Source organism: Xenopus laevis, chromosome 4L (genome assembly GCF_017654675.1).
Source record: "Xenopus laevis strain J_2021 chromosome 4L, Xenopus_laevis_v10.1, whole genome shotgun sequence".
NCBI classification, from domain to species: domain Eukaryota; kingdom Metazoa; phylum Chordata; class Amphibia; order Anura; family Pipidae; genus Xenopus; species Xenopus laevis.
The window spans coordinates 119,690,452-119,717,167 of record NC_054377.1 but is presented as its reverse complement, the minus strand read 5'-3'; the positions used below and the strand labels follow the sequence as shown (position 1 = coordinate 119,717,167).

The 26,716-nt window shown below is 41.9% G+C and overlaps 1 protein-coding gene across 11 annotated transcripts in view; it reads right to left on the bottom strand.

Moving 5' to 3' along the window:
- Positions 1-26,716, bottom strand: part of tnrc6b.L (trinucleotide repeat containing 6B L homeolog) — an 89,850-nt gene that overhangs the window by 16,813 nt on the left and 46,321 nt on the right. For 7 of the 11 annotated variants that reach the window (XM_018258850.2, XM_018258849.2, XM_018258853.2 and 4 more), the window contains 8 exons: positions 23,799-26,201; positions 18,514-18,672; positions 17,673-17,851; positions 15,823-15,897; positions 13,789-13,831; positions 7,675-7,823; positions 4,862-5,032; positions 665-790 (listed from right to left, as the gene is read on the bottom strand). In XM_018258850.2, the coding sequence (XP_018114339.1) occupies positions 665-790; positions 4,862-5,032; positions 7,675-7,823; positions 13,789-13,831; positions 15,823-15,897; positions 17,673-17,851; positions 18,514-18,672; positions 23,799-26,201 (3,305 nt within the window). The remainder of the gene's footprint in view (positions 1-664; positions 791-4,861; positions 5,033-7,674; positions 7,824-13,788; positions 13,832-15,822; positions 15,898-17,672; positions 17,852-18,513; positions 18,673-23,798; positions 26,202-26,716) is intronic. The other 4 variants (XM_018258848.2, XM_018258851.2, XM_018258847.2 and 1 more) reach the window with 3 other exon arrangements.

Here is a 26,716-nt window from a genome sequence, read left to right as displayed (position 1 = left end):
TTGATGTTACTGGTCCTTTAACTAAGATGATAAGGAAAAAAACACAAACATAAAGAGAAACATGCTTGTGGGTTTTCCTTGTGTCTCTCTTTCTCCAACTGGAGTGCTAACAACACATGCACTTCAGTTAGGGGAAACAATACTATTTCAAGAACACCCCCACCACCTTGCAACTGCTATGACCCGTCATATTGGGGCACACGTATGTGCATTAATGAGCAAGTGCTCATTAAGTGTACATGCACTCACTCGGGAAGTGTACGGATACCTGTGAGAATAGAAGAAGATGGTGACTTTACACCCGGCACAAAAGTACCCTGGGCCAGTACTTTTTTGGCTACAATCTCACCACTATCAGTCTCACTACTCTTAGCCCTAATACTGAATTATGAACATTGTAGATGATGTAGCCAAGGGGTGCAGGACCTGTGATCATTTGGCTAGTTATAAATGTAAGTATCCAGAGCAGACAAATGCATTGTGGGACTTGTAGTTCCTTAACAGCTGGAGAGCCAAGGTTCCTGATCCCTAAGGACTGCCATAAAACTATGTAAGCTATGATATTCTCCTGAACTACGTATAATTAAACATTTGATGCTATAGTGTGTACTTTTTTAGTACAGTGGAAATGCAAATGCCTAAAGCTGAAAAAAAAAATGATTACCTGGGGAGAGAGGAACTGGGGAGGCACTTGTGCCCGGAGGTTGGGAGAGGAATTGAGCGATGGCACAGGGTTGTGCATGCCTCGCGATTGTGCACCGCTGTTTCCAAATAGTCCGTGATTGCCACCCTAGAAAACCAAATTTAAACATGAGAACGGAGTAAAACAGTAACAAATGTGACACAGTTATAGATAAAATCTGAATTTTTTTGTGCCATATGGATACAGTATTATATACAATACGTTAAGAAAAACTGAATCCTTTCATTGGAATTATACTACAAACAAGTACACTAAATAAGCACCAAGACTCTTGTTGGAGTGAAAGGAATCAAAAACCTTAACAACTAGCTAGATATAAAGGTATACAGTCATATTTAAAAGTTTGGGAACCCCTCTTAATTCTTTGAAGTTTTGCTGAGTTTTCAAAGTAGCAACTTCCTTTTAATATACAACATGCCTTATGGAAACAGTAGTATTTCAGCAGTGACAAAGTGTATTGGATTAACAGAAAATATGCATCATAACAAAATTAGACAGGTGCATTAATTTGGGAACCCCAACAGAGATATTACATCAATACTTAGTTGAGCCTCCTTTTGCAAATGTAACAGCCTCTAGATGCCTCCTATAGCTTTTGATGAGTGTCTGGATTTTGGATGATGGTATTTTTGACCTTGCGTCCATACAAAATCTCTCCAGTTCAGTTAAATTTGATGGCTGCCGAGCATGGACAGCCTGCTTCAAATCATCCCATAGATTTTCCATGATATTCCAGTCGGGGGACTGTGACGGCCATTCCAGAATATTGTACTTCTCCCTCTGCATAAATGACTTTGTAGATTTCGATGTGTGTTTAGGGTCATTGTCTTGTTTGAATATCCAACCCCTGCGTAACTTCAACTTTGTGACCGATGCTTGAACATTATCCTGAAGAATTTGTTGATATTGTGTTGAATTCATCTGACCCCAGTCCCTGAACTAGCCACACAGACCCACAGAATGATGGAACCTGCACCAAATTTGACAGTAGGTAGCAGGTGTTTTTTTTTTGTTTTTTGGAATGTGGTGTTCTTCTTCCGCCATGCAAAGTGCTTTTTGTTATGACCAAATAACTCAATTTTTGTCTCATCAGTCCAAAGCACTTTGTTCCAAAATGACCGTGGCTTGTCTAAATGAGCTTTTGCATACAACAAGCGACTCTATTTGTGGCGTGAGTGCAGAATAGGCTTCTTTCTCATCAGCCTGCCATACAGATGTTCTTTGTGCAAATTGTGCTGAAATGTAGAACAATGTACAGATACACCATCTGCAGCAAGATGTTCTTGCAGGTCTTTGGAGGTGATCTTTGGGTTGTCTGTAACCCTTCTCACAATCCTTCTCATATGCCACTCCTGTATTTTTCTTGGCCTGCCAGACCTGGATTTTACAGCAACTGTGCCTGTGGCCTTCCATTTACTGATTACATTCCTTACAGTTGAAACTTACAGTTTAAACCTCTGAGATAGCTTTTTGTAGCTTTCCCCTAAACCATGATACTGAACAATCTTTTTGTTTTCAGATCTTTTGAGAGTTACTTTGAGGATCCCATGTTGTCACTCTTCAGAGGAGAGTCAAACAGAAGCACAGCTTGCAATTGGCCACTTTAAATTCTCTTGAATTCAACTTTTCTCATGATTGCCTGCCTATGAAGTTCAAGGCTTAACGAGCTTTTTGCTTTTTTTTTGTTGAAAGTGGAGCAAATTATTATGCAGGCTGAGAGGGGTTCACAAACTTTTTCATATGACTGTATATCATTGCCTGTTAAAGGGGTGAGGCACATTTTATTTCGCACAGCTGAAGGCTTACTTGTTTATTATCTAGCAGAAGGCAGAAGATTTTCATTACTGCTCGGATAATTAAATACCATTTTAAATACAGTTCTCCCAGCATATTTAACATACTCAGAGGAGGGTAAATATAAGCATGTCTTCACTAGACAGGAGAGATGACAATTACCAGTGAACTCAAAAGCGTAGTTCCTCTAAAAGGGTTTGTTCACCTTAAAACGAACTTAGCATGGTAGAGGCAACAGAAATCTAATACAATTTACTATTGGTCTTATTTTTTTTAAAAATTATTTATATTTTTGTTCTACTGTTCACAGGCCTGGAATTTAAACTATTATCTAGATGCTATGTATTAATCACCCCTAGTGACCACAGAACAGTTTTGAAAGCAAGTGGAAAACAAACATTAGAAGGAATGAAAAAAAAAAAGGGAGTAAAAGTAGAAATAAAGCTGAAACCTTAAAGTTAATATGTAATTAGGTTGTCTGGGTGATTGACTCTGACAACCAGATAGCATTTGCAGCCTGCAAAAAGAAAGAATAGTGAGGCCAGTACAGTTAATTGTGAATTGCTCAGTATGAAAAAAAAACTGGGTAAATAGATAGCCCGTGCAAAATAAAAGAGGTTTCTAATATAGTTAGTTAGCAAAAAATGTAATGTATAAAGGCTGGAGTGACTGGATGTCTAACATAATAGCCAGAACACTACTTCCTGCTTTGCAGCTCTCTTGGTTTCCACTGATTTGTTCTCAGACGGTAACCAATCAGTGACTTCGGGGGAGGGGGGGTCACATGGGTCTTTTGAATGTGAGCTGCATGCTAAGGATCAATTGCAAACTCACTGAACAGTTATGTCTCATGTGGTCCCCCTTCAAGTCACTGACTAACTCAGAGTTAGAGAGCTGAAAAGCAGGAAGTTGTGTTCTGTTAGACATCCAGTCACTCCAGCCTTTATACATGACATTTTTGGCTAACTAACAATATTAGAAACATTTTTTTATTTATTTACCCAGTTTTTATTTTTACACTGAACTATTCGTTTAAAAAACAAATTAAAAAAGTACATAAATAATGACAACCAACTGAAAAATGCTTATAAATAGATTCATATAGAACATACTAAGGGTTTAGAATCAACCCCTCATGTGTGTGCTCCTGGATCCACTGCATCAGTCTGTGTGAAGGCATATGGAGTGGAGTTTGGCAATGATGCATTAGTCTAAAAGTTTCAATATTTTTAGCTTTTGTTAAAGGCAGACAGTGGATTTTCAGTTCTGGTTAATGAAGAATAACAATAGCCTGAATTTAAATAAAATGGCTCACTAGCTCCCTACACAACTAGGCTAAAACCTAGCAGCCCATTGACAGTGAGGGCATTCAAAAAAACAAAAGGAAACAGAATCATCTTAGTTTCACCATTGATATTAATAAGATTAGAAAAAGTATTTGTTTGGCTGAAGTAGCCAACTTGCATTACCCACGACTGACACAAACACGTCTCTAGGTGTGCAGCCAGCTTCCTATCTTGTTTCAAACCAGCGGAGTAAAGTAATCTAGGGATCATGCAATTTGATTACATCCTATAAATAAACATGTAGGGCTAACGATATCATGCACAAATGAGACAATGTTGGCATTATGAATAGACAAGCGATTGCTGTCATGTTATATCCATTACATTTTGAAGACAAAGGAGAGAATGACTGTATCCTGCTCAACGGACAACAATCGAATACAGTATACAAGGCCTTAAACATTTGTAGTTCCCTAATAAGCCCATATAATACACAAAAGCCATGAATATCCTGTAAATTATATTGTTATAATACACAAATATCCTTATAAACGGTGAGTTCTGATGTCATCAGTTATAAACGGTGAGTTCTGATGTCATTTCTGTCACATGACTCACTGAAACTTGTGTATTATAATAAATAATGTACCAACACTTGCAAAATATGAGGATATTAGAAGTTACCTTTCGGAGTTCTATGACCTGTATAAAAACACTCGGCCTTGTGTTTTTATATGGTCATGAAACTCCTCGGTAACTTATAATATCCTTATATTTTACAAGAGGGGGTACCTTATTCACTATATAAACGGTAAGTACTGATGTCATCAGTTATAAACGGTGAGTAGTGATGTCATTTCTGTCACATGACTCACTGAAACTTGTGTATTATAATAAATAAAGTACCCCCTGTTGCAAAACAGGCCTTCGGACTCGTGTTTTAATATGGTCATGAAACTCCTCGGTAACTTATAATATCCTTATAATTTAGAAGAGGGGGGTACTTTATTCACTATTTAACCCCCAGATACACAATGAATTCCCTAACCAAGAAATTGGAGGACCAGAGGAATCTTACTTGTCTAGCAGCGAAGTTTTGGGGGTTGAGACCAGAACCGATAGCCCCCAGGCCCATGGAAGGGAGCGAGGAGCCGGAGGGAGATAGCTTGTAGCTAGGGGAGGGAGAAAAGGGGGAACAGGGAGCCTCATCCCCAAGGCACCCGTCTTGATTGGAGAAAGGCAAAGTCAGCTAAAGCCAGCCAGCGGGTGTTTGTTAGTGAAACAGCAAAACGCAAGAGGGAAAAGGAGAAACAGACAGAAAGAGAGAAATTCTATTGAGTGCAAGTAGCATAATCTCTGTTACATCTGGCTCAGAAATACACACATATATATATATATATATATATATATATATATATATATATATATATATATATATATATATATATATATATATATATATATATATATATATACACACACACACACACGCATATATATATATATATATATATATATATATATATATATATATATATAATACACAAAAGCCATGAATATCCTGTAAATTATATCCTTATAAACGGTGAGTTCTGATGTCATTTCTGTCACATGACTCACTGAAACTTGTGTATTATAATAAATAAAGTACCCCCAGTTGTAAAATATGAGGATATTAGAAGTTACCTCGGAGTTCCATGACCTGTATAAAAACACTCGGCCTTCGGCCTCGGTAACTTATAATATCCTTATATTTTACAAGAGGGGGTACTTTATTCACTATATAATGCTCCTACACAGAAGGTATAGCGCAAATGCCATACAAGCAAAAAACAACACTGCCATGTCATTATTTATTGCACTATTTATATAGTACTTAATTCCTTTAGTTACTTTCTAAGTATTACAGATGTCAAGTTTGATGTTCATGAGACCAAAGTAAAATATGAATTTGCACATCTGCACATCTCCATTGATGGAACATCGCCATAAAGGAAGTCTGTTTCCCTATTCTTAATATAGCAGCCTGTAGGTAAACATAGATAAAACAATATAGCCCACCTATGTATGTTGTTACATGGTAACATTTTTTTCTATAGCATTAAATGTTCGATTTGTGTTGCATTCTAGGTGGATTGAACAAGGTTTAAGAGTAGCCCTTCTTACACCCAGATAATGTAACTATTTGCAGACTATTTGAAAAACCAACATGTTTAAATTTAGCAACAACTTTTTTAAAGGGACACTGTCATGGGAATTTTTTTTTTTCTAAATGAATCAGTTAATAGTGCTGATCCAGCAAAATTCTTCACTGAAATCCATTTCTCAAAAGAGCAAACAGATTTTTTTATATTCAATTGTGAAATCTGACATGGGGCTAGACATATTGTCAATTTCCCAGATGCCCCAAGTCTTGTGACTTGTGCTCTGATAAACTTCAATCACTCTTTACTGCTGTACTGCAAGTTGGAGTGATATCACCCCCGTCCCTCCCCCCCCCAGCAGCCAAACAAAAGAACAATGGGAAGGTAACCAGATAACAGCTCCCTAACACAAGATAAGAACAACACTCAATAGTAAAAACCCATCCTTCAGTTACATTGAGAAGACAAAACAGCAGCCTGCCAGAAAGCATTTCTCTCCTAAAGTGCAGGCACAAGTCACATGACCAGGGGCAGCTGGGAAATTGACAAATGTCTAGCCCCATGTCAGATTTCAAAATTGAATATAAAAAAATCTGTTTGCTCTTTTGAGAAATGGATTTCAGTGCAGAATTCTGCTGGAGTAGCACTATTAACTGGTGTGTTTTGAAAAAAATTTTTTTTCCCATGACAGTATCCCTTTAAGTAAAGAAGCATATTCACCATACCCAAAAATACTTTTATTGTTCTATTACAGGGAGGATATTATATACCTTAAGCACTGCAAATGACGGCTTATTTACTGTTGTTTAATTTTTTTACCTATATTCAACTCTTCTAACAAGTCGTCGCTTTTGGAAGAACAACTTTGAAGTAAGTAAGTAGGAAATGGACCAGCACAGCAAATGCAAAATATCACTACCCTGATATATGGGAGAGAACAGATTGCACTGTAATCGCCAAACAGTCCCGTCCTAATGTCAGATCTAAAACACTGAACTTCTCTAGGGTCAGACAAGAACCACAAACGGAGGAGATGAAAGCAATAACAATTTTACCTAGGAAAAGACAGACTGGTTTCACGGATAGCATAAATCCGCTAACTACAATAATTCCCAGAATTTCCTACTTAAAGGGGTTGTTCACCTTCAAAATAACTTTTAGTATGATGTAGAGAGGGATATTTGCAATTGGTTTTCATTTTTAATTATTGAAGGTTTTTGAGTTATTTAGCTTTTTATTCAGCAGCTCTTCAATTTGCATCTTAAGCAATCTGGTAACTGGGGTCCAAATTACCCTAGCAACCATGCATTGATTTGTATATGAATAGGAGAGGCCTGAATAGAAGGGTCACTAATAAAATGTAACAATAACAATACATTTGTAGCCTTACAGAGCATTTGATTTTTAGAAGGGAGTCAGCGACGCCCATTTGGAAGCTGCAAAGGCAAATAACTATAAATAAAGAAAACCAATTGAAAAGTTGCTGAGAACTGACCATTCTATAACACAATAAAAGTTACCTTAAAGGTGAACCACCCCTTTAAACACACTGAAGAAAAGCTGTATTGGATTTTTAAGTTTGTTTCCCGCTAAGAGAATAGGTTATTTAATGCACAGAACATTTCTCATCTGCATATTTGCATCTCTGCATTCTATAACACATGGTTTCATTTTGGTGCTTTGCTCACAACATAACTGAATAGGTTGTCCTATGTGAGGTTGCAGATGAAGTGTTCTTTACAATTACCTTCTCAAAATAAGGCCCACTGTCTGCAGCTCCCATCTCTTTGGAATTGTTCAGACGGAAGCCAGACCGGTCCTTCCGCATCATGTCATTGAAATCCCCGAGATTCACGCCTCGCTTGTCTGTCTCAAACTTCTTATCTGGAAGCCCTCCTGTATAGATAAAAACATTGGATCAGTTTCTACAGTTTTTATTTCTCTAGTCGGCCCTCCTGTCAGTGCAGACGTATGGGTTATGTCTTGATCATCTCTGGAGGCAGGACAAAGATTGATGACTCATGACCCCTCCTTCCTCATATATGTGCTGGCTCCACCTCACTTCCTCAGTTCTTTTGTCCTGCCTCGGAGGTGAAGGACAGATATTATTTATTTCATTTTATTTTTTTTTATTTATTTTATTCTTTTATCATTATTATTTCTTTCAATGCAGCACTGAGGGTACGCAGAGCTACCCGGATTACTGGAGAGCACTCTAGGCTGCAAACTAGCTAATAGGCACGCTGAGCTGTCTAGGCTATACTTGGCATACATTGCTAATGGGCACGAGGAGCTGTCCAGGGCTATACCTACTAAAAGGCTAATGGATACGCTGAGCTATCCAGAATATACCTTGAGAAACATATCGCTGCCGAACACGCAGAGCTGTTCATGGGGCAGAGCTATAGGACAGATAGAGCTGTTCATTACACAGCTAATGGTGCACAACACTATGGGACACACAGAGCTGCTCAATTGTTAACTCTACTGAGAACATAGAGCTGCTGCGTACCGTGTATAGATGGAACGGGAGACGCATGTCATGGCAAGTAGTGGTAGTGCTAACGCTACCAGTTCCTCTCCATTACCAGGCCACGCCGCGTGTATCTCACAGGGCGCGGCGGACCGACGTCATCAGTGTGCGCGGTCGGCACGCCTACTGTACACTTCGCGCCAAACTAGACACGCACAGTACTAAAGGCACAGCGTGGGTGCGCACTGACGTCATTAGCGCGACACAGGTGCAGAGCGCGAACAGCTTCATGTACACATCACAAGCTGCGCATACAGGTTACATCCAGCGGATTCCTTCACACGCTTTACCACAGCTAAGGAAAGCACAGGTACATCATTGTACACAGTAATTATACGAATAATGGAGAGGGCAGATTCACTCACAGAATTGAGAGCGGAGATACAGTCAGTGAAGAAGGGCAAAAAGGCAGAAAGATTGCCTAAATGTAGAACATGCAAACATTCCCTCAGAAAAACGGAAAAGACTTATTGTACTGACTGTAAACCCTATAAGGCCACAGACTCACTGGAGCCACCAGTCTTATCTCCCAGACCAAACCAACAGTCAGAGGAGGAACTGTTGATTCCAAATACTTCTCCTACTGGACATATTTCCACTGACTCTGTACCACCAATAATGGGTACCCCAATTACATTAGCTACCCCATCTACATCGCAGGCAATGCCAGCCACCACACAGGGTGGGGTGTCTATGCCATGGGCTCAAACCCCAGCACCTCAACCACAACCCCCAGCGCCACAACAATTTGGAGAATTTCTCCAATGGATTATGCACTCAGTGCAACCACCACAACCAACCACATCAAGTGACCGCAAAAGACGCAAAAATCCAGTACACATTTCAGACTCTTCTGAATCTGAGGAAGGGTTAGTTTCTGACTCGGATGAGGAAAAACACCCTGAGTTCACATCTGATAGATCTGACCATTCAGAGGCCAAATCAGATACTGACTCTGAGGAAGAGAAGCAATCCTTGCTAGACCCAGACATGTCTAAAAAGTTGCTACGTCAAATGTTACAGAAATTAAGGATGAATCCATTCCTCTATCAAAGGCAGATAGGCTTCTAGGGGGTCATAGGAAAAGTAAGTTAGCCTTTCCAGTATTTAAATCAGCTACTCAAGCGATTGAAGCAGAGTGGAACCAGCCGGAAAGACGCATTGCACTCACTCAGAGATTTTTTAAAACTTTCCCAGTTCCAGAGGAACATGAAAAGAAGTGGGATAAACCTCCTAAGGTTGATTCCGCAGTAGCTCGCCTTTCTAAACACACAGCCTTACCAGCGGAAGAGGCCGCTTTTAAGGACCCACTAGACCGCCGCATGGAGTCAACACTGAAGAGAGCGTATGTACAGGCAGCAGCTGCATTACGGCCAGCAGTGGCATCAGCAGGACTAGCCCGCACGGCTAGACATTGGGCCCTCGAATTGGCTCGCCAACCACCTTCCTCACAACAACAGCTCCAGTCAGAGGTGGATAGATTGGCTATGGCATTAGGTTTTCTAGCAGAAGCTTCTATTGAAATGGTTAAACTGGCGGCAAAGGCAACTACCAATGCTATAGTTGCACGACGTGCTCTATGGCTTCGTCACTGGACCGGTGACACAGCCTCAAAACTTCGGCTATTGTCTCTTAGATATACAGGCGAGTCCTTATTCGGCCCTGATTTAAAACAAATCATAGCAGAAGTGACAGGGGGCAAGAGTACTTTCTTACCAACGGGAAAAAGACAGATTTGAGAATCCCAACAGATTCTCCGGCAAGAGAGGTTGGAACCAGCAATCCAGACCTTTTCGTCCCTTTCGCTCCAGCTACAGGTCATTCCCGAATGACCAGAGTAACAAACACAGCAGGCCCATCTGGCACCAGCAGAACCGAAACTCAAAGAAACCAGCTACATCCAAGCCTGGCTCTGCCTGACTCCAGGCAGACAATACAAGCTGTGGGGGGCAGGCTACAAAGATATTTGGGCGAATGGGAGACGCATGTAACGGACGATTGGGTGCTCACCATCATTCAGCAAGGTTACAGAATACCTTTTTCCTCCCGCCTACCTTCTCACAGGTTCATACCTACCACACCAGCCCCACACAGACAACTACATCTGCAAGAAGCAGTTCACCAATTACTCAGCATGGAGGTCATCGTAGAAGTTCCATCTTACCACAAGTTCAAGGGTTTTTACTCGAACCTTTTCCTGGTCAAAAAGAAAGAAGGAACATTCAGACCCGTTCTCAATCTAAAACCATTGAATCTCATGGTACCCAACAAAAGGTTCAAGATGGAATCAGTAAGATCTGTCATAGCAGCCATGGAACCCAATGCATACATGACTTCCATAGACTTGCAGGATGCCTACCTGCATATACCCATACACCCAATGTCCCAATGCTATCTTCGATTTGCAATTCAAGACAAGCATTACCAGTTTGTGGCATTGCCCTTTGGACTTTGTACTGCGCCACGCATTTTTACCAAGGTTCTCACCCCAGTAGTGGCCTACCTCAGGTCTCTAGGAATCCGGGTAATACCCTACTTAGACGATCTACTCATTACCGCCCCCTCAGAGGGCCAGGCAACCAAAGCCACGACCACCTGCATACAAGTACTGAAACAGCATGGTTGGATTATCAACACACACAAGAGCAGTCTCATACCCAGCCAGACAATTCTGTTCCTGGGACTTCTTTTCAATTCAGTCACCAAGAAAGTATATTTACCCCAGGAGAAGATCAACAAATTGATATCCGCGACACAGTCATTTCTCACAATGACAACAATCTCAGCAGGGGCATACCTACACCTTCTAGGGCTTATGGTTTCGTCCTTGGAAGCCATCCCCTTTGCCAGGTTTCACATGAGACCTCTACAACACAACTTCCTCTCCTACTGGAACAAGAACCACAGGGATCTTCAACAAACCATATCGCTGGAGGTCGCAACCAGGGACAGTTTGGTCTGGTGGACCCATCCACTGAACCTCTCAAAGGGCCGGGACTGGTCCTTACCCCAGTGGGAGATCATAACGACCGACGCGAGTCTCAGGGGTTGGGGAGCAGTGTACAAGTCACACACCCTTCAAGGGACTTGGTCCCCTCAAGAGAGTTGCCTCCCCATCAATGTGCTCGAACTGCGGGCTATCGTGCTAGCACTGGAAGGATGGACTTCACTCCTTCATTCCCTACCAGTCCGGATTCAATCCGACAACGCCACGGCGGTGGCGTATGTCAACAAACAGGGAGGCACACGCAGCAAGTTAGCGATGAGGGAGGTGTCCCGCATTCTCACTTGGGCAGAGAACACTGTACCAACAATTTCGGCAGTTTTCATTCCGGGAGTTCAAAATTGGGAAGCAGACTACCTGAGCAGAACAACAATCGATCAGGGGGAGTGGTCTCTCAACAACGAGATCTTCCGCTCTCTCACTCTAAGATGGGGAACTCCAGAGGTGGACATGTTAGCCTCAAAACACAATCACAAAGTCCCAACGTACTGTGCCAGAACATGGGACCCAGGGGCAACCTTTGTGGATGCTCTAGTGACGACTTGGGGATTCAAACTCATCTATGCCTTCCCCCCACTTCCTCTGCTGCCACGAATCTTACGGAAGATCAAACACAGCAAGGCAACAGTGATCCTAATTGCTCCAGATTGGCCCAACAGAGTGTGGTACTCAGATCTTGTACAATTGTCAGCGGCAAGACCATGGCGACTGCCTCTACTCCCAGACTTGCTCACGCAGGGGCCTATATCTCATCCCAACGTTGCAATGCTCCATTTAACGGCTTGGCTGTTGAAACCCAATGGTGGACACAACATGGATTCTCACGGGAGGCAATTGACATACTTCTCAGAGCACGCCGACCGTCTACCTCCAAAATCTACCACCGGGTTTGGAAGATTTTCATGACTTGGTGCAACCAACGTCACCTTCAATGGGATCAAGTGCCCACACGGGCGATCATTGACTTTCTTACTGACGGGTTCCACAAGGGGCTCGCTCTCCGGACACTCAAAACTCAAGTTTCAGCTTTGTCTGCACTTACTCATACTCGCTGGGCTGATGACAGCACGGTGATCCAATTCTTCAGGGGGGTTATCAGGGTTCGGCCTCCCATTAAAGACCCAACACCTTCGTGGGATCTCCCTCTGGTGTTATCTGCATTGCTAGATCCACCATTTGAACCGCTGTCTACGTGTGATCTCAAGTGGCTCTCCCTCAAGGTAGCCTTTCTCATAGCTATTACCTCTGCTAAGAGGGTGTCTGAGATAGCAGCACTATCTTGTAAGGAGCCTTGGTTGGTTCTCCATGCAGACAAGGTTGTCCTTCGGACTTTACCAGACTTTTTGCCCAAGGTGGTCTCTCAATTTCATTTGAATAATGACATCATACTTCCATCCTTTTGTCCACGGCCAGCGAACCATAAGGAGAGTCGTCTCCACCGTCTGGATGTTGTGAGAGCCATTCGTATCTACTTGAAACGATCGCAGTCAATTCGACGTTCTGACAGCCTGCTTATTTCATATTCTGGGAAGACTAAAGGACAGTCGGTCTCTAAGAGGACCATTGCTAGGTGGCTGGTGGACACCATCAATACGTCTTATGATTCCAAGCAGAAGACCAGACCGTTTTCGGTAAAGGCCCACTCTACCAGAGCTCAAAGTACCTCATGGGCTCTGCAGAACATGGCAACACCAGAGCAGATATGCACAGCTGCCACATGGGCATCTCCAAACACTTTTGTTCAGTTTTACAAGTTAAATGTTTTCGCTTCTCAGACGGCCGCGTTTGGCCGGAAAGTTCTACAAGCTGTCGCAACTACGACTCCATGGTGATCTCTGCTCTATGGACTGGCAAATTCAGCACTACCCACCCATTTGAGGGACAGCTTTTGGACGTCCCATACGTCTGCACTGACAGGAGGGCCGACTAGAGAAAAGGGGGTTTTGTACTCACCGGAAAACCCTTTTCTAGTAGGCCCGAACTGTCAGTGCAGTAAGTCCCACCCAGGCTGATTTTAGTATGGGTACAGGGACCTCTTTGTCGCTATCCTTTCCTTTCTATCTGTTGTCTCTTGGCTTCTTTCTAACCTCTCTGTCTCCACTGTCTGAGCTTTACAAACGAACTGAGGAAGTGAGGTGGAGCCAGCACATATATGAGGAAGGAGGGGTCATGAGTCATCAATCTTTGTCCTGCCTCCAGAGATGATCAAGACATAACCCATACGTCTGCACTGACAGTTCGGGCCTACTAGAAAAGGGTTTTCCGGTGAGTACAAAACCCCCTTATAGGGGTTGGGCTCTCTGATGGATACAGCAAAAACTTACCAGGATGGTCCATCTTAATTGCAGAGGGATCATCAACTTGGCTCTGCACACAGAGAAAAAAACAACGTATTTAACATATTTAATCTCACAGCAGAACAATGCACATAAATGTCATAAAATTTCCAAAGAGCTTCAAAATGGACAAAGGTTTTCATTACAATAAAGACACAGACAGATAATAAAGACCTTTATATGGGATCATTTATTAATTCAATACAAGTTTCAGTTATTTTAGACCATAGTAACTAGTGATCAAGCAGCATTTTATTTCAGTAAGTAAAAATTATCAGCATCCTGACGCGTTTCGTATCACAGATAGGCATGCCTTTGATTATGTATCTGTGATACGAAACAGTCAGGATTCTGATGATTTTAACTTACTAAAATAAACTTCAACATTTTATCTTCACGAGCAGTGTCCGGAGTGCTTACTGACTTTCATTTTGCACTTCAAGGATTTCCCCCTAAGCTACGGGTTTGGGGCGACGCACCCGGACCACTCGTCTAACTCAGTGAGTGTGACTCCTTCCTTTTGATCTGTGATTATTAAAGTCTACAAACCTAGAAGTGCAAGACCTGGGGTATATACACCCAGGTCACCGGAAAAACAGGGTGAGCGTGAATAATATAAATATATACATATGTATACTCCTTAAGATGATGGTATTTTTTGCTGCTACCCACACATTGTAAAAGTACCTCAGCGCTTAAAAAATGTATAATTAGAATTGAATACATTTAAGTTGAGTGATATCAAATGACTTTGTATATCAAGCAGTATTTACTTTGCACACTTGTAATTAATACAAATGATAATGCTCTAAAAGAAGATTGACATAAATATTTCAGTGGGTGAATGTGGTCAGGTATCTGCCAGTAACAGAAGTGAAACAGATTTAGCTGGAATCCCAGGTTGAGTTAATGGGCGTTTTTCAGGAGAGAATTGCCATCTGCTCTTTCACTCCCAAGTGACATTCTATTCTAGCACTTCATTCTTCCTTGTAACTACCTAGATGTGCAGAAATAAAGTCTACAACCAATTAATTTCACAGAATGTCTTTAACAATCCCTTTGTTTTCTGCTTCATTTGCTCTGCATGCCTGCAGTTACAAGATGGTACCTTGCAAAGTCCTCTACCCTCCCCCCACCCCAAATAAACTATGCTGTTTTAGCAGTAGCTTAGAAGCAAATTTGGCAGCTGGAGCACAGACTTAAATGGCAGAATCCGTGACTAGGCACAGATTAACCAAGCAAAATATGTTAATCAATTGCCTTATTTTAGCATGTAAATATACTATGTCGTATACGGACTCAAGTCCAAATGTTTGGGCAGTACAGCTGAATTCAGAACAACAAATTCTGGGAATGTATGGTGATCTAATAATGATTCTCTTTCTTATGTCAGACCCACCAAATGAGAGCATTTGGTGAAAGGGGGAACAGAAATAGAAGTCTATACACCTGCCACTCACCATACTCTTCCCCAGGAGTTCGACTGGGGGCCCCAGCAATATCTATAAAGCAACTCAGCATGAAGAAAAAGCCAATCAACTCAATTGTCTTAAAAATGGATCCATCCCATTTGTTATGCAGAGATTTACAGAAACACAATATTATGGGTTTGGCACAAACCACCTTCCATTAGGCCAACATGGATGTTCCTGATGAAGACAGGCTATTTTCAAGCTCAAAAAAGTTGCATTTTCTCTCTTTAGCTGAATAATAAACAGGATTAGAATTATTTTATAGTTTGTCATTCAGCATCTCTCTTCTAAGTGAGAGTTGACACCCCAGTAAATCTGTGCTACTGTCGCAACTAGTCTCCCCAAGATGCTTCGCAGGTGGGAAAACATATGTAAGCACTGCGTATCTTGACAGCGCTATATAAATAAATGATGATGATGATGATGATGATGATATGTGGCACTTCATTTTGCAAAGTCACTTGAAGTTTCCTCTCATGGAGAGGGGCGACAAATCGTCCCGACTGTCAGTACCTTAAAAGTTAGAAAAGAGTTAAGAGAGAAAACTCACCAACAATCCCATGTTGGAGAACTGTTTGGGCAAGGTGTTCATCCAGGAATCATTGCTCCCTCCTTTTAAGGGACCCTGAAATAAGATTGTTTCATATTGTGACAATAAATAATAGGGCAGATTCAGGACATAAAGGAGCTAAAGACTGCAGCAATGAGAACAACTGAAATGGCATCTGTAAATTTGATACAATGTTTTGGCAAGGCCACTTTAGTAATATGTGACTAAAACACAGGATATACTCCTGGATTCTGTTGCACAACTTCCATATTGTAGTGACATCCACACTGTCCTCTTTAAATGTATTGTGGGTCTTTTACCTTTAAAGAAAAACTTTCAGAAAGATAACAACCAGAAAATGTATATAATACAGTAAGTGACAAATTAAAGGAAGGATCTTACAATGGCACATATAGATCAGTAAATATTTCCCTTTAATATCTTGTGTGTTGAGCCACCATTTTATGATGGTCTGTGGGCTCCACTAGGAGATCAATGCAGCTCTAGTTGTAACAGGAAGAAGTGAATGAGTATAAGGCAGAGCTCTGTTCATGTATTAGCTTCTCCTTGCATGTATGTAATCATCGAAGCAAGTCCTTTACTAGTAAAAACTGCAAATTTCTATTTAGGATTATCCAGTGGCACATACTACCAGATTTTTTTTTTTTTTTTAAATAAAATTACATTTTGGTAGTTTTATGCAATCTTTTTTTAGAAACCTGCAATAGTCAGGGGTATGGTTTCCCTTTAACAGAATAAATGGATGTGGGAGAGCTTTAGCCCCTCAAAATGCAATAGAGGAGAGGACAGGCAGTATGACCAAGTGCAATGTTTGGGGAGCAATTCTTCCAAAGAAGAAAAAATGTCATGAATGGGGCATCACCTGAAAAGATTTTTACAAACCACTAGGCAAGGAAGTACAAGGACTTCGCTATCCCAATCCCTCTGTATTTCAATGTAGTTATGGATGCCTGGAAAGTAGCATGTGCTAAGGGTGGTTCACCTTTAGGTTAACATTTTGTATTTCAGAGCATATCCCACTCGTAACTGGTCTTAACGCAAAAACAATAAAACATGATTTGTCTTCCTCTTCTGTCTCTTTCTAGTTTTTCTTATTCACCTTCCAGTCTCTTGTTGAAATTACTGCTTGGTTGCTAGGGTAAATTGAACCCCAGAGACCAGATAGCTGCCAAAATGCTACACTGGAGAGCTGATTAACAAACAAAAAAACCCACCAAATAAAAATTGACAACCAATGGCAAATTGTCACTAGCTTCAACATACTAGAAGTCAATTTAAAGTGGATCTACTAAGAATTTACCAACGCAAATGTAAATTTTTACTCAGGGTGGTAAATTATGTACAAGCTGGGTCCAAGATTTGTGGGGGTAAGAAATGAATTACGTTAGAGCGGTGATGCTTCTGGCACTGGAAATGGCATTAGTGCGTGATTAATTCAGAGCAAGTCAGTGATATGTGCAGGCACAACATTTAAAGGGAGTCGTGAACATAACATTGTTAATTCCAAGGCCCCATGCCCCATTGTGTACTGTAATTTGCCCCTTATTTGGCAAAACAAACACAACCGGCAACTGCTTAAAGTAAGAAAAGAAATTGGATAAAAAAAACTTGAAATCCTTTGTGTTAATGAGCCTTATGGTGTAAAATATGCACATAAAAGCACAATTGCATAAACATTGAGAAATACCCACAGCAGTCTCTTCTGAAAAGCAATCCCAGAGAATGTAAAATAATTTAACCAGTAATATGTTAGACATATTTTACAGCAAACACGTCAGACCTTTCAATGCATTACATCAAACAATGCAAATAAATAAAACTGAACCAACCTTGATTTGTGGTTTCTTTCCTCCTTGTCCCCAACCTGCTGAGTTGTGGGAGGAGCCACTTCCCTGAGATCCTGCACTGTTCCAGACTCCACCCTCCTCTTCTTCATCCCAGCTGCTGTGACGTGTTCCTGTCACTGGCCCATCACTCTCACCCCAGCCGTCTTGCATAGATTTTGTACCTGCAATAGCCAAAGAAGAGCTAGACATAGTTCTCTGAATGACAATTACACAATCAAAATTGCTTTTGAAGTGAGACACCATTATTTCAGTTTGGGTATGGTACTTCTCCATACCCAAACATCATATCAGTATAATAATGTAAGGTAATGCACTCTAGTTGTTCCCCTGGACCAGTTAATGGGAAAAAATTCAATTGTTTTATATGCATTTACATATAATATGCGGTTACCATGCACTGGTAAAAAAGTTGTATTTCCTTTACAAACACTGCTGTAGTTTATACAAATAAGCCGTCGTGTAGCCATGGGGGCAGCCATTCTAGCTAACCAGGGAAAGGCACAGGCTTATATAACATAAGCAGAGTAGAATACAATGGTTTTTTTTCTTACACAGGAGGATAAACAGACGTCATGGTCATGCACAGTTTTCAACAGGACCAAAGACATATCTCTCAGAAAACAGAAATGTTACTACTCCTTTAACACGCAACAATATTCTATCCAGACATTTTCATGACTGCCATTGGTTAGGGAACACCATAAGGTAATGGGCAGCAAACTTTCTATAGTAGTACATAGCATGCAACCCATGGAGATGAAGCTACATTTTGCTTACTCGGATGATAGATATAATGTTTGCTACAGTTGCCTAGCAAACTTACCAGATTTCATGGCACTGGGAGTTACTTGGGGTGCATTTCCCCATCCTGGAGTTGGTGGACCTGACTCCTCACCTTCTCCCCAACCTGAAGCAGGCTCAGTTGGCTCACCCCAGGCTGATGTCCCATTGTCAGCTGGCGGTCCTTTGTTTTTACTCCACACTAAAAAGATTTTTTTTTTAAAAAACTCTTAAAAAGATCAATACCTTTTAAGGGACAGTAACACCCAAAAAAATTTAAAGTGTTTTAAAATAATGAAAATATAATTTACTGCTGCACCTCTCTGGTAAAAGTAGTGTGTTTGGCTCGGTAACTCCACTATAGTTTATATAAACAAGCTGATGGGTAGCCATGGGGGCAGCCATTCAAGCACAGGATACACACTGGATAGCAGATAAGTTCTGAAGAATTTCATTGCATACTACAGAACCAAAGGGGTCCTGTCACCAAAAATAATTATTATAAATCCTATTTTATCACATTTGTCAAGAAAAATTAACTTTAATTACACTATATACATTATTTGAATCTTGTTTTCTTCAGTCTGGGAACTCATAATATAGCAAGCAGGCAGGAGCCATTTTGTGATCACTGTTATTAAAGGAATAGTTCAGTGTGAAACTAAAAACTGTGTAAATAGATAGGCTGTGCAAAATAAACAATGTTTCTAATATAGTTAGTTAGCCAAAAATGTAATGTATAAAGACTGGAGTGAACAGATGTCTAATAAAACAGCCAGAATCCAACTTCCTGCTTTTCAGCTCTATAACTCTGAGTTAGTCAGCGACTTGAAGGGGGGCCACATGGTACATTTCTGTTCAGTGAGTTTGTAATTGATCCTCAGCATTCAGCTCAGATTCAAAAGCAACAGATATGACCCATGTGGCCCCCCCTCAAGTCTCTGATTGGTTACTGCCTGGTAGCCAGGGTAACCAGTCAATGTAAACCAAGAGAGCTGAAAAGCAGGAAGTAGAGTTGTGACTGACTTGTTATACATCGAATCACTCCAGTCTTTATACATTACATTTTTGGCTAACTAACTATATACGAAACATTTTTTATTTTGCACAGCCTGTCTATTTACCCAGTTTTTATTTTTATACTGAACAATTCCTTTAAGGCAAGCCTTGCATCATCTCACAATCTTGTTTGTGCACCAGAATGGGGGACCTGATGTCCATTCCCATGCCCTTGCTACACAATTAAATTCTGAAGAGAACGGAGGAATGTGGGGAGAGCAGTGTCATGTAGGGAGTGCTGAATGGAAAGCAAAAGTAATTGTCTGCCCCGCCTCTATGGCTAAGGCATAGAGGAGGGGCAGACAATATTTGATTGACAGCTGAGATTTTTAAAAGAGCTTACAACAGCTATGAATACTTAAATAAAATATAGTAATTGGATTTCATGTTTAATTTGAAAAGAACTTATTATACAGCTTTTTATGTTTGGGTGACAGGTCCACTTTAAGGTAGGGATGCACCGAATCCAGGAGTCGGTTTGGGATTCCGCCTTTTTCAGCCGGATTCGTCCGAATCGAATCCGAATCCTAATTTGCATATGCAAATTAGGGGTGGGGAGAGAAATTGTGTGACTTTTTGTCAGAAAACAAGGAAGTAAAAAATGTTTCCCCTTCCCACCCCTAATTTGCATATGCGAATTAGGGTTCTGATTCGGTTCAGCCAAATCTTTCGCAAAGGATTCGGGGGTTCGGCCGAATCCAAAATAGTGGAATCGGTGCATCCCTACTTTAAGGGTTGTCTGCTATGTACCCAGTGCCTTTTCTCTTTTTTTTCATCTTTGAATGGCTGCCCCCATGGCTACACAGCAGCTTGATAATATAAACTACAGTGGAGTTACTGACGCAAACTCTCTAGTTTTACCAGAGCAGATCAGCAATAAATTATATTTTCATTATTTTAAACCACTTTTTTGGTGTTACGGTTTCTTTAATCTAGACATCAACAATTAATTTGTGACAACACCTGTAAAATGGAAGATTTTCTTCAAGGTAAACTGAAAGAAGCATTTCTCAAACCTGCCCCTGAGACAAATTAAGCCTTCTTTTCCAGCATTATCACATGCAACATGAGCAACTTATCCCTGCTTCTTATATGTTTAGGATCAACTAATTACTGCATTTCCCAAATGTTCCCTTGGGGTTTTAATAAAGATGATTTTAAGATCATTGTCTGAGCTCAGTAACATCAAGATATAACTGAACTTGTCACAAACTAGGAACAAATTACAATCCAGTATGAAAGGTGAGCTAAATGTAGAAAACTAGGATAATATATAAAACAATATTTAATAGCATTTTATACAGTTGAACATTTTATATACCCTTCAATTGTACAGCGTTGTGGAATATGTAGGTGCTTTATAAATACAAAGTCTTCAGTAATTAAATACATATTGTTCAGATAAAAGATTGTCATCATTCAATTATTTGTACATAACTGTATTTTATTAGCCTTATTGACCAATAATGGGGCACTGGATTTGGACTAGCAGGTTCTTTTTGCAGGATTTAGATGCAGCTAAAAGAAGGTAGCAAGTGAGGAGCAGTAAGGCAGTTTTTACTTTGCATTGTACATAAACTCTGTACAAGGGGTACAATGCTTTGTAGCATATAAACAACAGCAGTGAGTGAAAAAATGAAATATAATATTTAAAGTCCACCATGTAACTACCACTTAAAGATTAATGGTGTAAAATTGCAAGCTGATGGATGAACATGGAAGATGATGATTGGGAATGATGATTTCTAATCAACTCAACAACTAACAAAAGAAAATATATATTTTTTTTTTTGCGTTTGGCATGGGGATGCGCCTTTGTCTGTACAGGGCCTTATAAAAGACAAGGCTGTATCAATAAAATATCCAGCAGTTCTTTTATTTTTTGGTTCCCTTTTCAATTGTTTTTCCCAACACATAAGAGGGTTCATGCAAAAATGCAGTGGAATGCGTAAAGTGCAAAACTTAGCCACAAACTGCAGTTTCCCCACCCCCATGCCCTGCAATTCCAGCGCAATAGTGGACACCGGTAAGTAACTGAGGAGCAAGTTACTGCATGTTTGTGTTGGTGCAGCATCAACAACAGCATACCTTCCTGATTTGCTTGGTGCAATTCATCTGTAGCTATTGATGCAACCTGAAAAGTGAAGCTTGGAATTAGCGCCAGGTCCAGGCTGACAGTAATTCAAGGCTTCCCTTGCATCAGTGTGCGCCATTGTTTTCAGTTCAAGGGGGCACATATGGACAAAATTACCTTTGTGGATAGTACTTAGTAAGTGCTTTGTTGGGACAAACACCTGGTTTTTAAAGCGATACCGACATGTTCCTATAAAAATCATGGGAACATGTCTATAACTAGGAGCTGCTGCACTAAAAGCCCCCCCTAGCCCCGCGAACCTTCATCATTAACCCGACCCTCTGACACTGCAAACGGATCTTCCGCATTGCTTCAGTGACGCTGGGCTGGGGGCGGAGCAATCCTTCCATAGGCTGCAGTCCTGTTTTCATTTGTAATTAGCCTATGGAAGGATCGCGCTGCCCCCAGCCCAGTGTCACTGAAACAGCACAGAAGATCATTTAGCAGTGTCGGAGGGTTGGGCTAATGAAGGTTCGCGGGGCTGGGGGTGGCTTTTAGTTGAAAATATTCGGCGTGCAGCAGCTCCTAGATATGGACACGTGCTTGTGATTTTTAAAGGAACGTGTCGGTATCGCTTTAAGTGTGGAACTGGAGTATGCCTTACTGATATCCCTATTCACTGTTGTGCTGTAAGTGCAACTTCGCTATATAGAGGCTGCTAAGGCAACTTCTGAGTGGCTCACAAGTGTGACCGTCTTGACACATTGAACTACCGTTTTCGATAGTAAAAGAAAATTGAATTCTAAACTACTTTCCAATATACATCAATGAAAAAAATGTTCTTTGGGCCGGATGATTAAAATAATTTAATGTGAGTTAGGTCTCGTCTAGGTCTTTTAATCAGCTGGCTTGCAACACAGTTTCAAGAGTTTACAACACATGTAAACAATCAAACAGATACTGCTTTGAACAGCAATTACATATAACTGTAAAGACATTGACATTTTGCAATTAACACAAATTGGAAAGTTGCTGTACGTTTCTTTCCACAATGCAAAAGGGGATCACCCCTTTTAGTGGGACTGACAATGTGTCAAGACTGTGAGATGCTTGTTGGCCACACAAACGTTGTCTCTATAGTGCACAGGTCAATTTTACAGTGCCCTCTTGTAATTCACATGACAGCACCAAACACTATGATCCAGCTCAGACATCAAGTGCAATAAACTTTCTCGAAGCTTCTGCTCACACCCTAATAAAACCTGCTGCCAACTTCAGCAGTGCAACTCATGCCATATACAAAACTGGGCCCACTTGATCCCCTTTAGTGCAGTGAAGTTAAATTCTGCAAAACACAGTAATTAAAGGAGAACTAAAACCCTAAAAATGAATATGGCTAAAATGCCATATTTTATATAAAGAACTTATTGCACCACCTTAAAGTTTCAGCTTCTCAATAGTAGCAATGATCCAGAACTTGTCACAGGGGGTCACCATCTTGGAAAGTGTCTGCGACACTCACATGCTCAGTGGGGTCTGAGCAGCTGTTGAGAAGCTAAGCTTAGGGGTCGTCAGACATTATCAAGCAGAAAATGAGGTTTGTATGTAACATAAGATGATGCTACAGGGCCGATTATTAAATTCTGATGCTAATTGCACTGGTTTCTGGGCTGCCATGTAGGAACTATCTGTATTAATTACTAATCAGCTTTATATTGTGACATTTATATTTTATGTGTACTGTGTATTTTAAGTGGATCCCTAAGCTCAGTATGTCACAACAGCACAGAGTATGTGCAGTGAATCAGCAGAAACGAAGATGGGGAGTTACTGGAGCATCTTTAGAGGCACAGATCTTTACTGCTAAAGGACTGTGGTTGCCATGGGCTGGGAAAGAAGCTCAAAACACAATGTACAACATTTCTAGCCTACTTCTTTAGTTAAGCTTTAGTTCTCCTTTAAAGGAGGTAAGCAATTAGTTTTGGGTCATATGGTTAAGAATGGAGCACAACTTGCTCAGAAGTAAACACTGTAAATACAGTTCAGAATTTCCAAGTTTCTTGTAACAGTTCCTTTTAGGCATAATGTGAATTTTACTGAAACAGACTGACCCTTACTTGGAAACAATGTATAATGGACAAATTTTAATATCGGCGGTTTCAATATAAAGAATATAATTTCTCTGTAGAACATACCTGAGGGAGCTGCCTTGTTTGTTATTGACCCGGGTATTCCTTGCTCCCGAGTCATCTGCCCAGGGCCTGCTTGAGCATTCTTGTCCCACAGGCTGACATTTTTGTAGTTGTAACTGCCAGGATCTCCCCAAGCTGCTGTTCCATCGTCAATGTCCATTTTATGAGCAATGGATTGTGGTGCTGGTTCCTCCCAGCCGCTTGACTCTTCCTCCTTCGAAACAGTTGGCTGAGGGCCACCCTTCCACCCTGAACTTGGCTGTGACCTCCCATTTCCAGGTGGAGGGGGAGCCTGAGAGCCTCCCCAGGAGCCAGGATTTGCTGAAGCTGGCGTTGCTTCCTGCTGTTTGTTCCAGGGTAGTTGGGGCCTAGCTGCCTCACCCCAGTTTCCTCCTCCCTGGGGCCTCTTAGTCTCCTCCCAACCAGTTCGTGGAGCTGTATTTGAGTTTGCCCCATTACCCCAAGAACCAACATCATTTTGTCCAACTTCACCCCAGCCAGAGGAGGATTTACTTCCTGAGCCTTCCCAGCCCCCAGGGCCCTTAGGAGTCTCTATGTCCTCACTGCTGCTTCCCCCCCAACCATTTTTTCCTGCTGACCAGCCACCTCCAGGATTAGACTGGCGCGTACCCCACCCAGGCTCTGTAGCCCCGGCACTTTCATTGTTCCATCCTGGAACTGCCTTGTCCTCTGGTCGTGTTCCAATCCCCCCACCTCCTCCACCAACCCAACCAGTTGGGCTGTTTTTATAGTCATTCCAGCCAGTTGCTTTGGTGTCCTTCCATTCTTGGGTTGAAGGTGTAGGGACAGGGGGCTCCCCCCAGCCTGACTTGTTTTGATTGCTTTGGCTGGGAGCATCCCCCCAACCCCCTGAGGTTTTGGCTTGGGACACGTTCTCCCAACCATCAGTCCCACGGTCTGATTTGCCTTCAGGTCGAGCGGGTACTTGCTCACCCTCCCATGCTGCATCTTGCTTGATCTGGGTTTGGCCCCAGCCAGAGTTGGACAGCACTCGGGGATCCAAGTCAGTGCGGCTCAGTAAAGTCTGAAGAGCAGCCTGGCTGTCTGGGAGGGCAGGCCTATTTGAACGTCGATTGCTGGAGTTCAGGCTGTCTCCACTTCCCCCACTGCCACCTGCCTTAGGGTTGCTTCCAGTGCTTTGCCCCCCTGCTTCACTTCCTGCAGAGCTGGAGGCTCGCCCCCAGCAGGCTGCCGATGACGTGTTGCCCTGGTTATCCGATAGAGAGTGGCCCTTCTGATTGTCCCATGCTCCAGTGCTAGAATTTCCTTGGTTCAAGCCTCCCCACTCTCCCACCTTTAAGTCCTCATGCCCGGCTGGCTGCTTCCATTCTCCCTGAGACGCCCCTCCAGCCCCCAATTTGTTCCCTTCACCCCATTTCACTTCATTGGGGTCTGCCTGCTGGCTGTAACCCCAAGAACCATTCCCACTTTTGCTTTCCCAAGATTCCCCCCTTGACCCATTGGGCCTATGAGATGAAGGCGCTTTCCTTGCGTCCTCCCTCTCTCGTCCATTGCTCCCGGAGTTGCTGTGTCCACAATTAGCATCTCCTGTGGCAGACTGACCCCTTCCTGCTCCCCAAGAGACCACCCCCCCATTCTTTCTTTCTCCAGTGCTTTGAGAAGGGGAGTCTGAACCCCGGCAGGAATCCAATGAGCCCACCCCAAAAGCTGTTCCCTTGTTATCAGGGGGGTTCGAAGTATTTGAGTTCGTAGAGTTAGTGTTTCCATTTTTTGGTCCGTCAGTGTGATGGGTTGTGGCAGGTTCCCTGCCCGATCCTGCAAAGCTGGAACCCACGTTTTCCATCTTTGACTGCTGCTCCCGAGAGGTCAAACCCACTGGGCCGAGTTGTGTGCCAGAAAAGCTGCTGTCTGACTCTGGGTTCCCTTTCCTGTTGCCTTCCAGAACAAGGGCAGGCCAAGCAGTTGGGTTGGTATTTGGATTAAAGTTGCTGAAACCAGAGGCAGAACCTGTTCTCTCTGACCCACCCCCATTTCTCCAGTTTCCCAGTCTATTTACACCCTCTGCAGCAGGGTTGGAAGACGGGACAGGCTTAGCCTTGGGGTCAGATTTCCAGACGCCCTGGATACATTCACTACCAGGCTGCTGCTGCTGGCCCCCCCGCCCTTTGTGGCTAGTGGTGCTTCCTTGTGGGGGTCCCTTCTCCGAGGCTGAGTTCGAGGCACTGTTGTTGTCTGTGGCGTTGTCGGAAGGGGGCTCTGCGTCCACGCTGGCTATGCAAGGCCACTCTTCCATGTCCGACCCGTCTACAATCACTTTGTCCCAGGCATGGGGAGGGTTTGCGGTGGGGCCGCTGCTGGTGGGGCCTCCTGAGCCCCAAGTGGAATTTGCATAATTTGAATTAGCAGCTGCCCCCGATGATGATTCTGCAATTTGAAGAAAGAGAACATTAGTCTTAAAATAATGTATTAAAAATAATAATGTAAGAAAGATCAGTAGCTAGGTAGTTGCTAGGTATGAATGGATGAGGATACTGTGAGTTGTAAACGAGCAAAACTTGAATACGGAGTCTGGTATTACGGATACATTAACACACATTTCCCGTCTGGATTAATTCTTCTCTTAAACAATTTGTACGATGAAGGAATCTGTTCTGATTATGAAGTCTACAAAAATAAATTGAACGAAAATATTAACGAAAAGAAGCCCCAATTATTAAAATGTCCTAAGAGTATAATTTCTTAATAAAATATTGTAATCCTTTACCAGTGCTTACAGCCCAAGACAAAAGATACAGTTTTGGAGTGTACTGGAGAGCAAACTTCTAAGGTAGGGGGTTTTTACGTTTTTGTTGGTTCAAACAGTATTTCGAGGTTAAACTTTTGGGGTTGGAGGACTCTTTGCTCATAATGAGGATATATTAAAATTGTTTTCATAAATA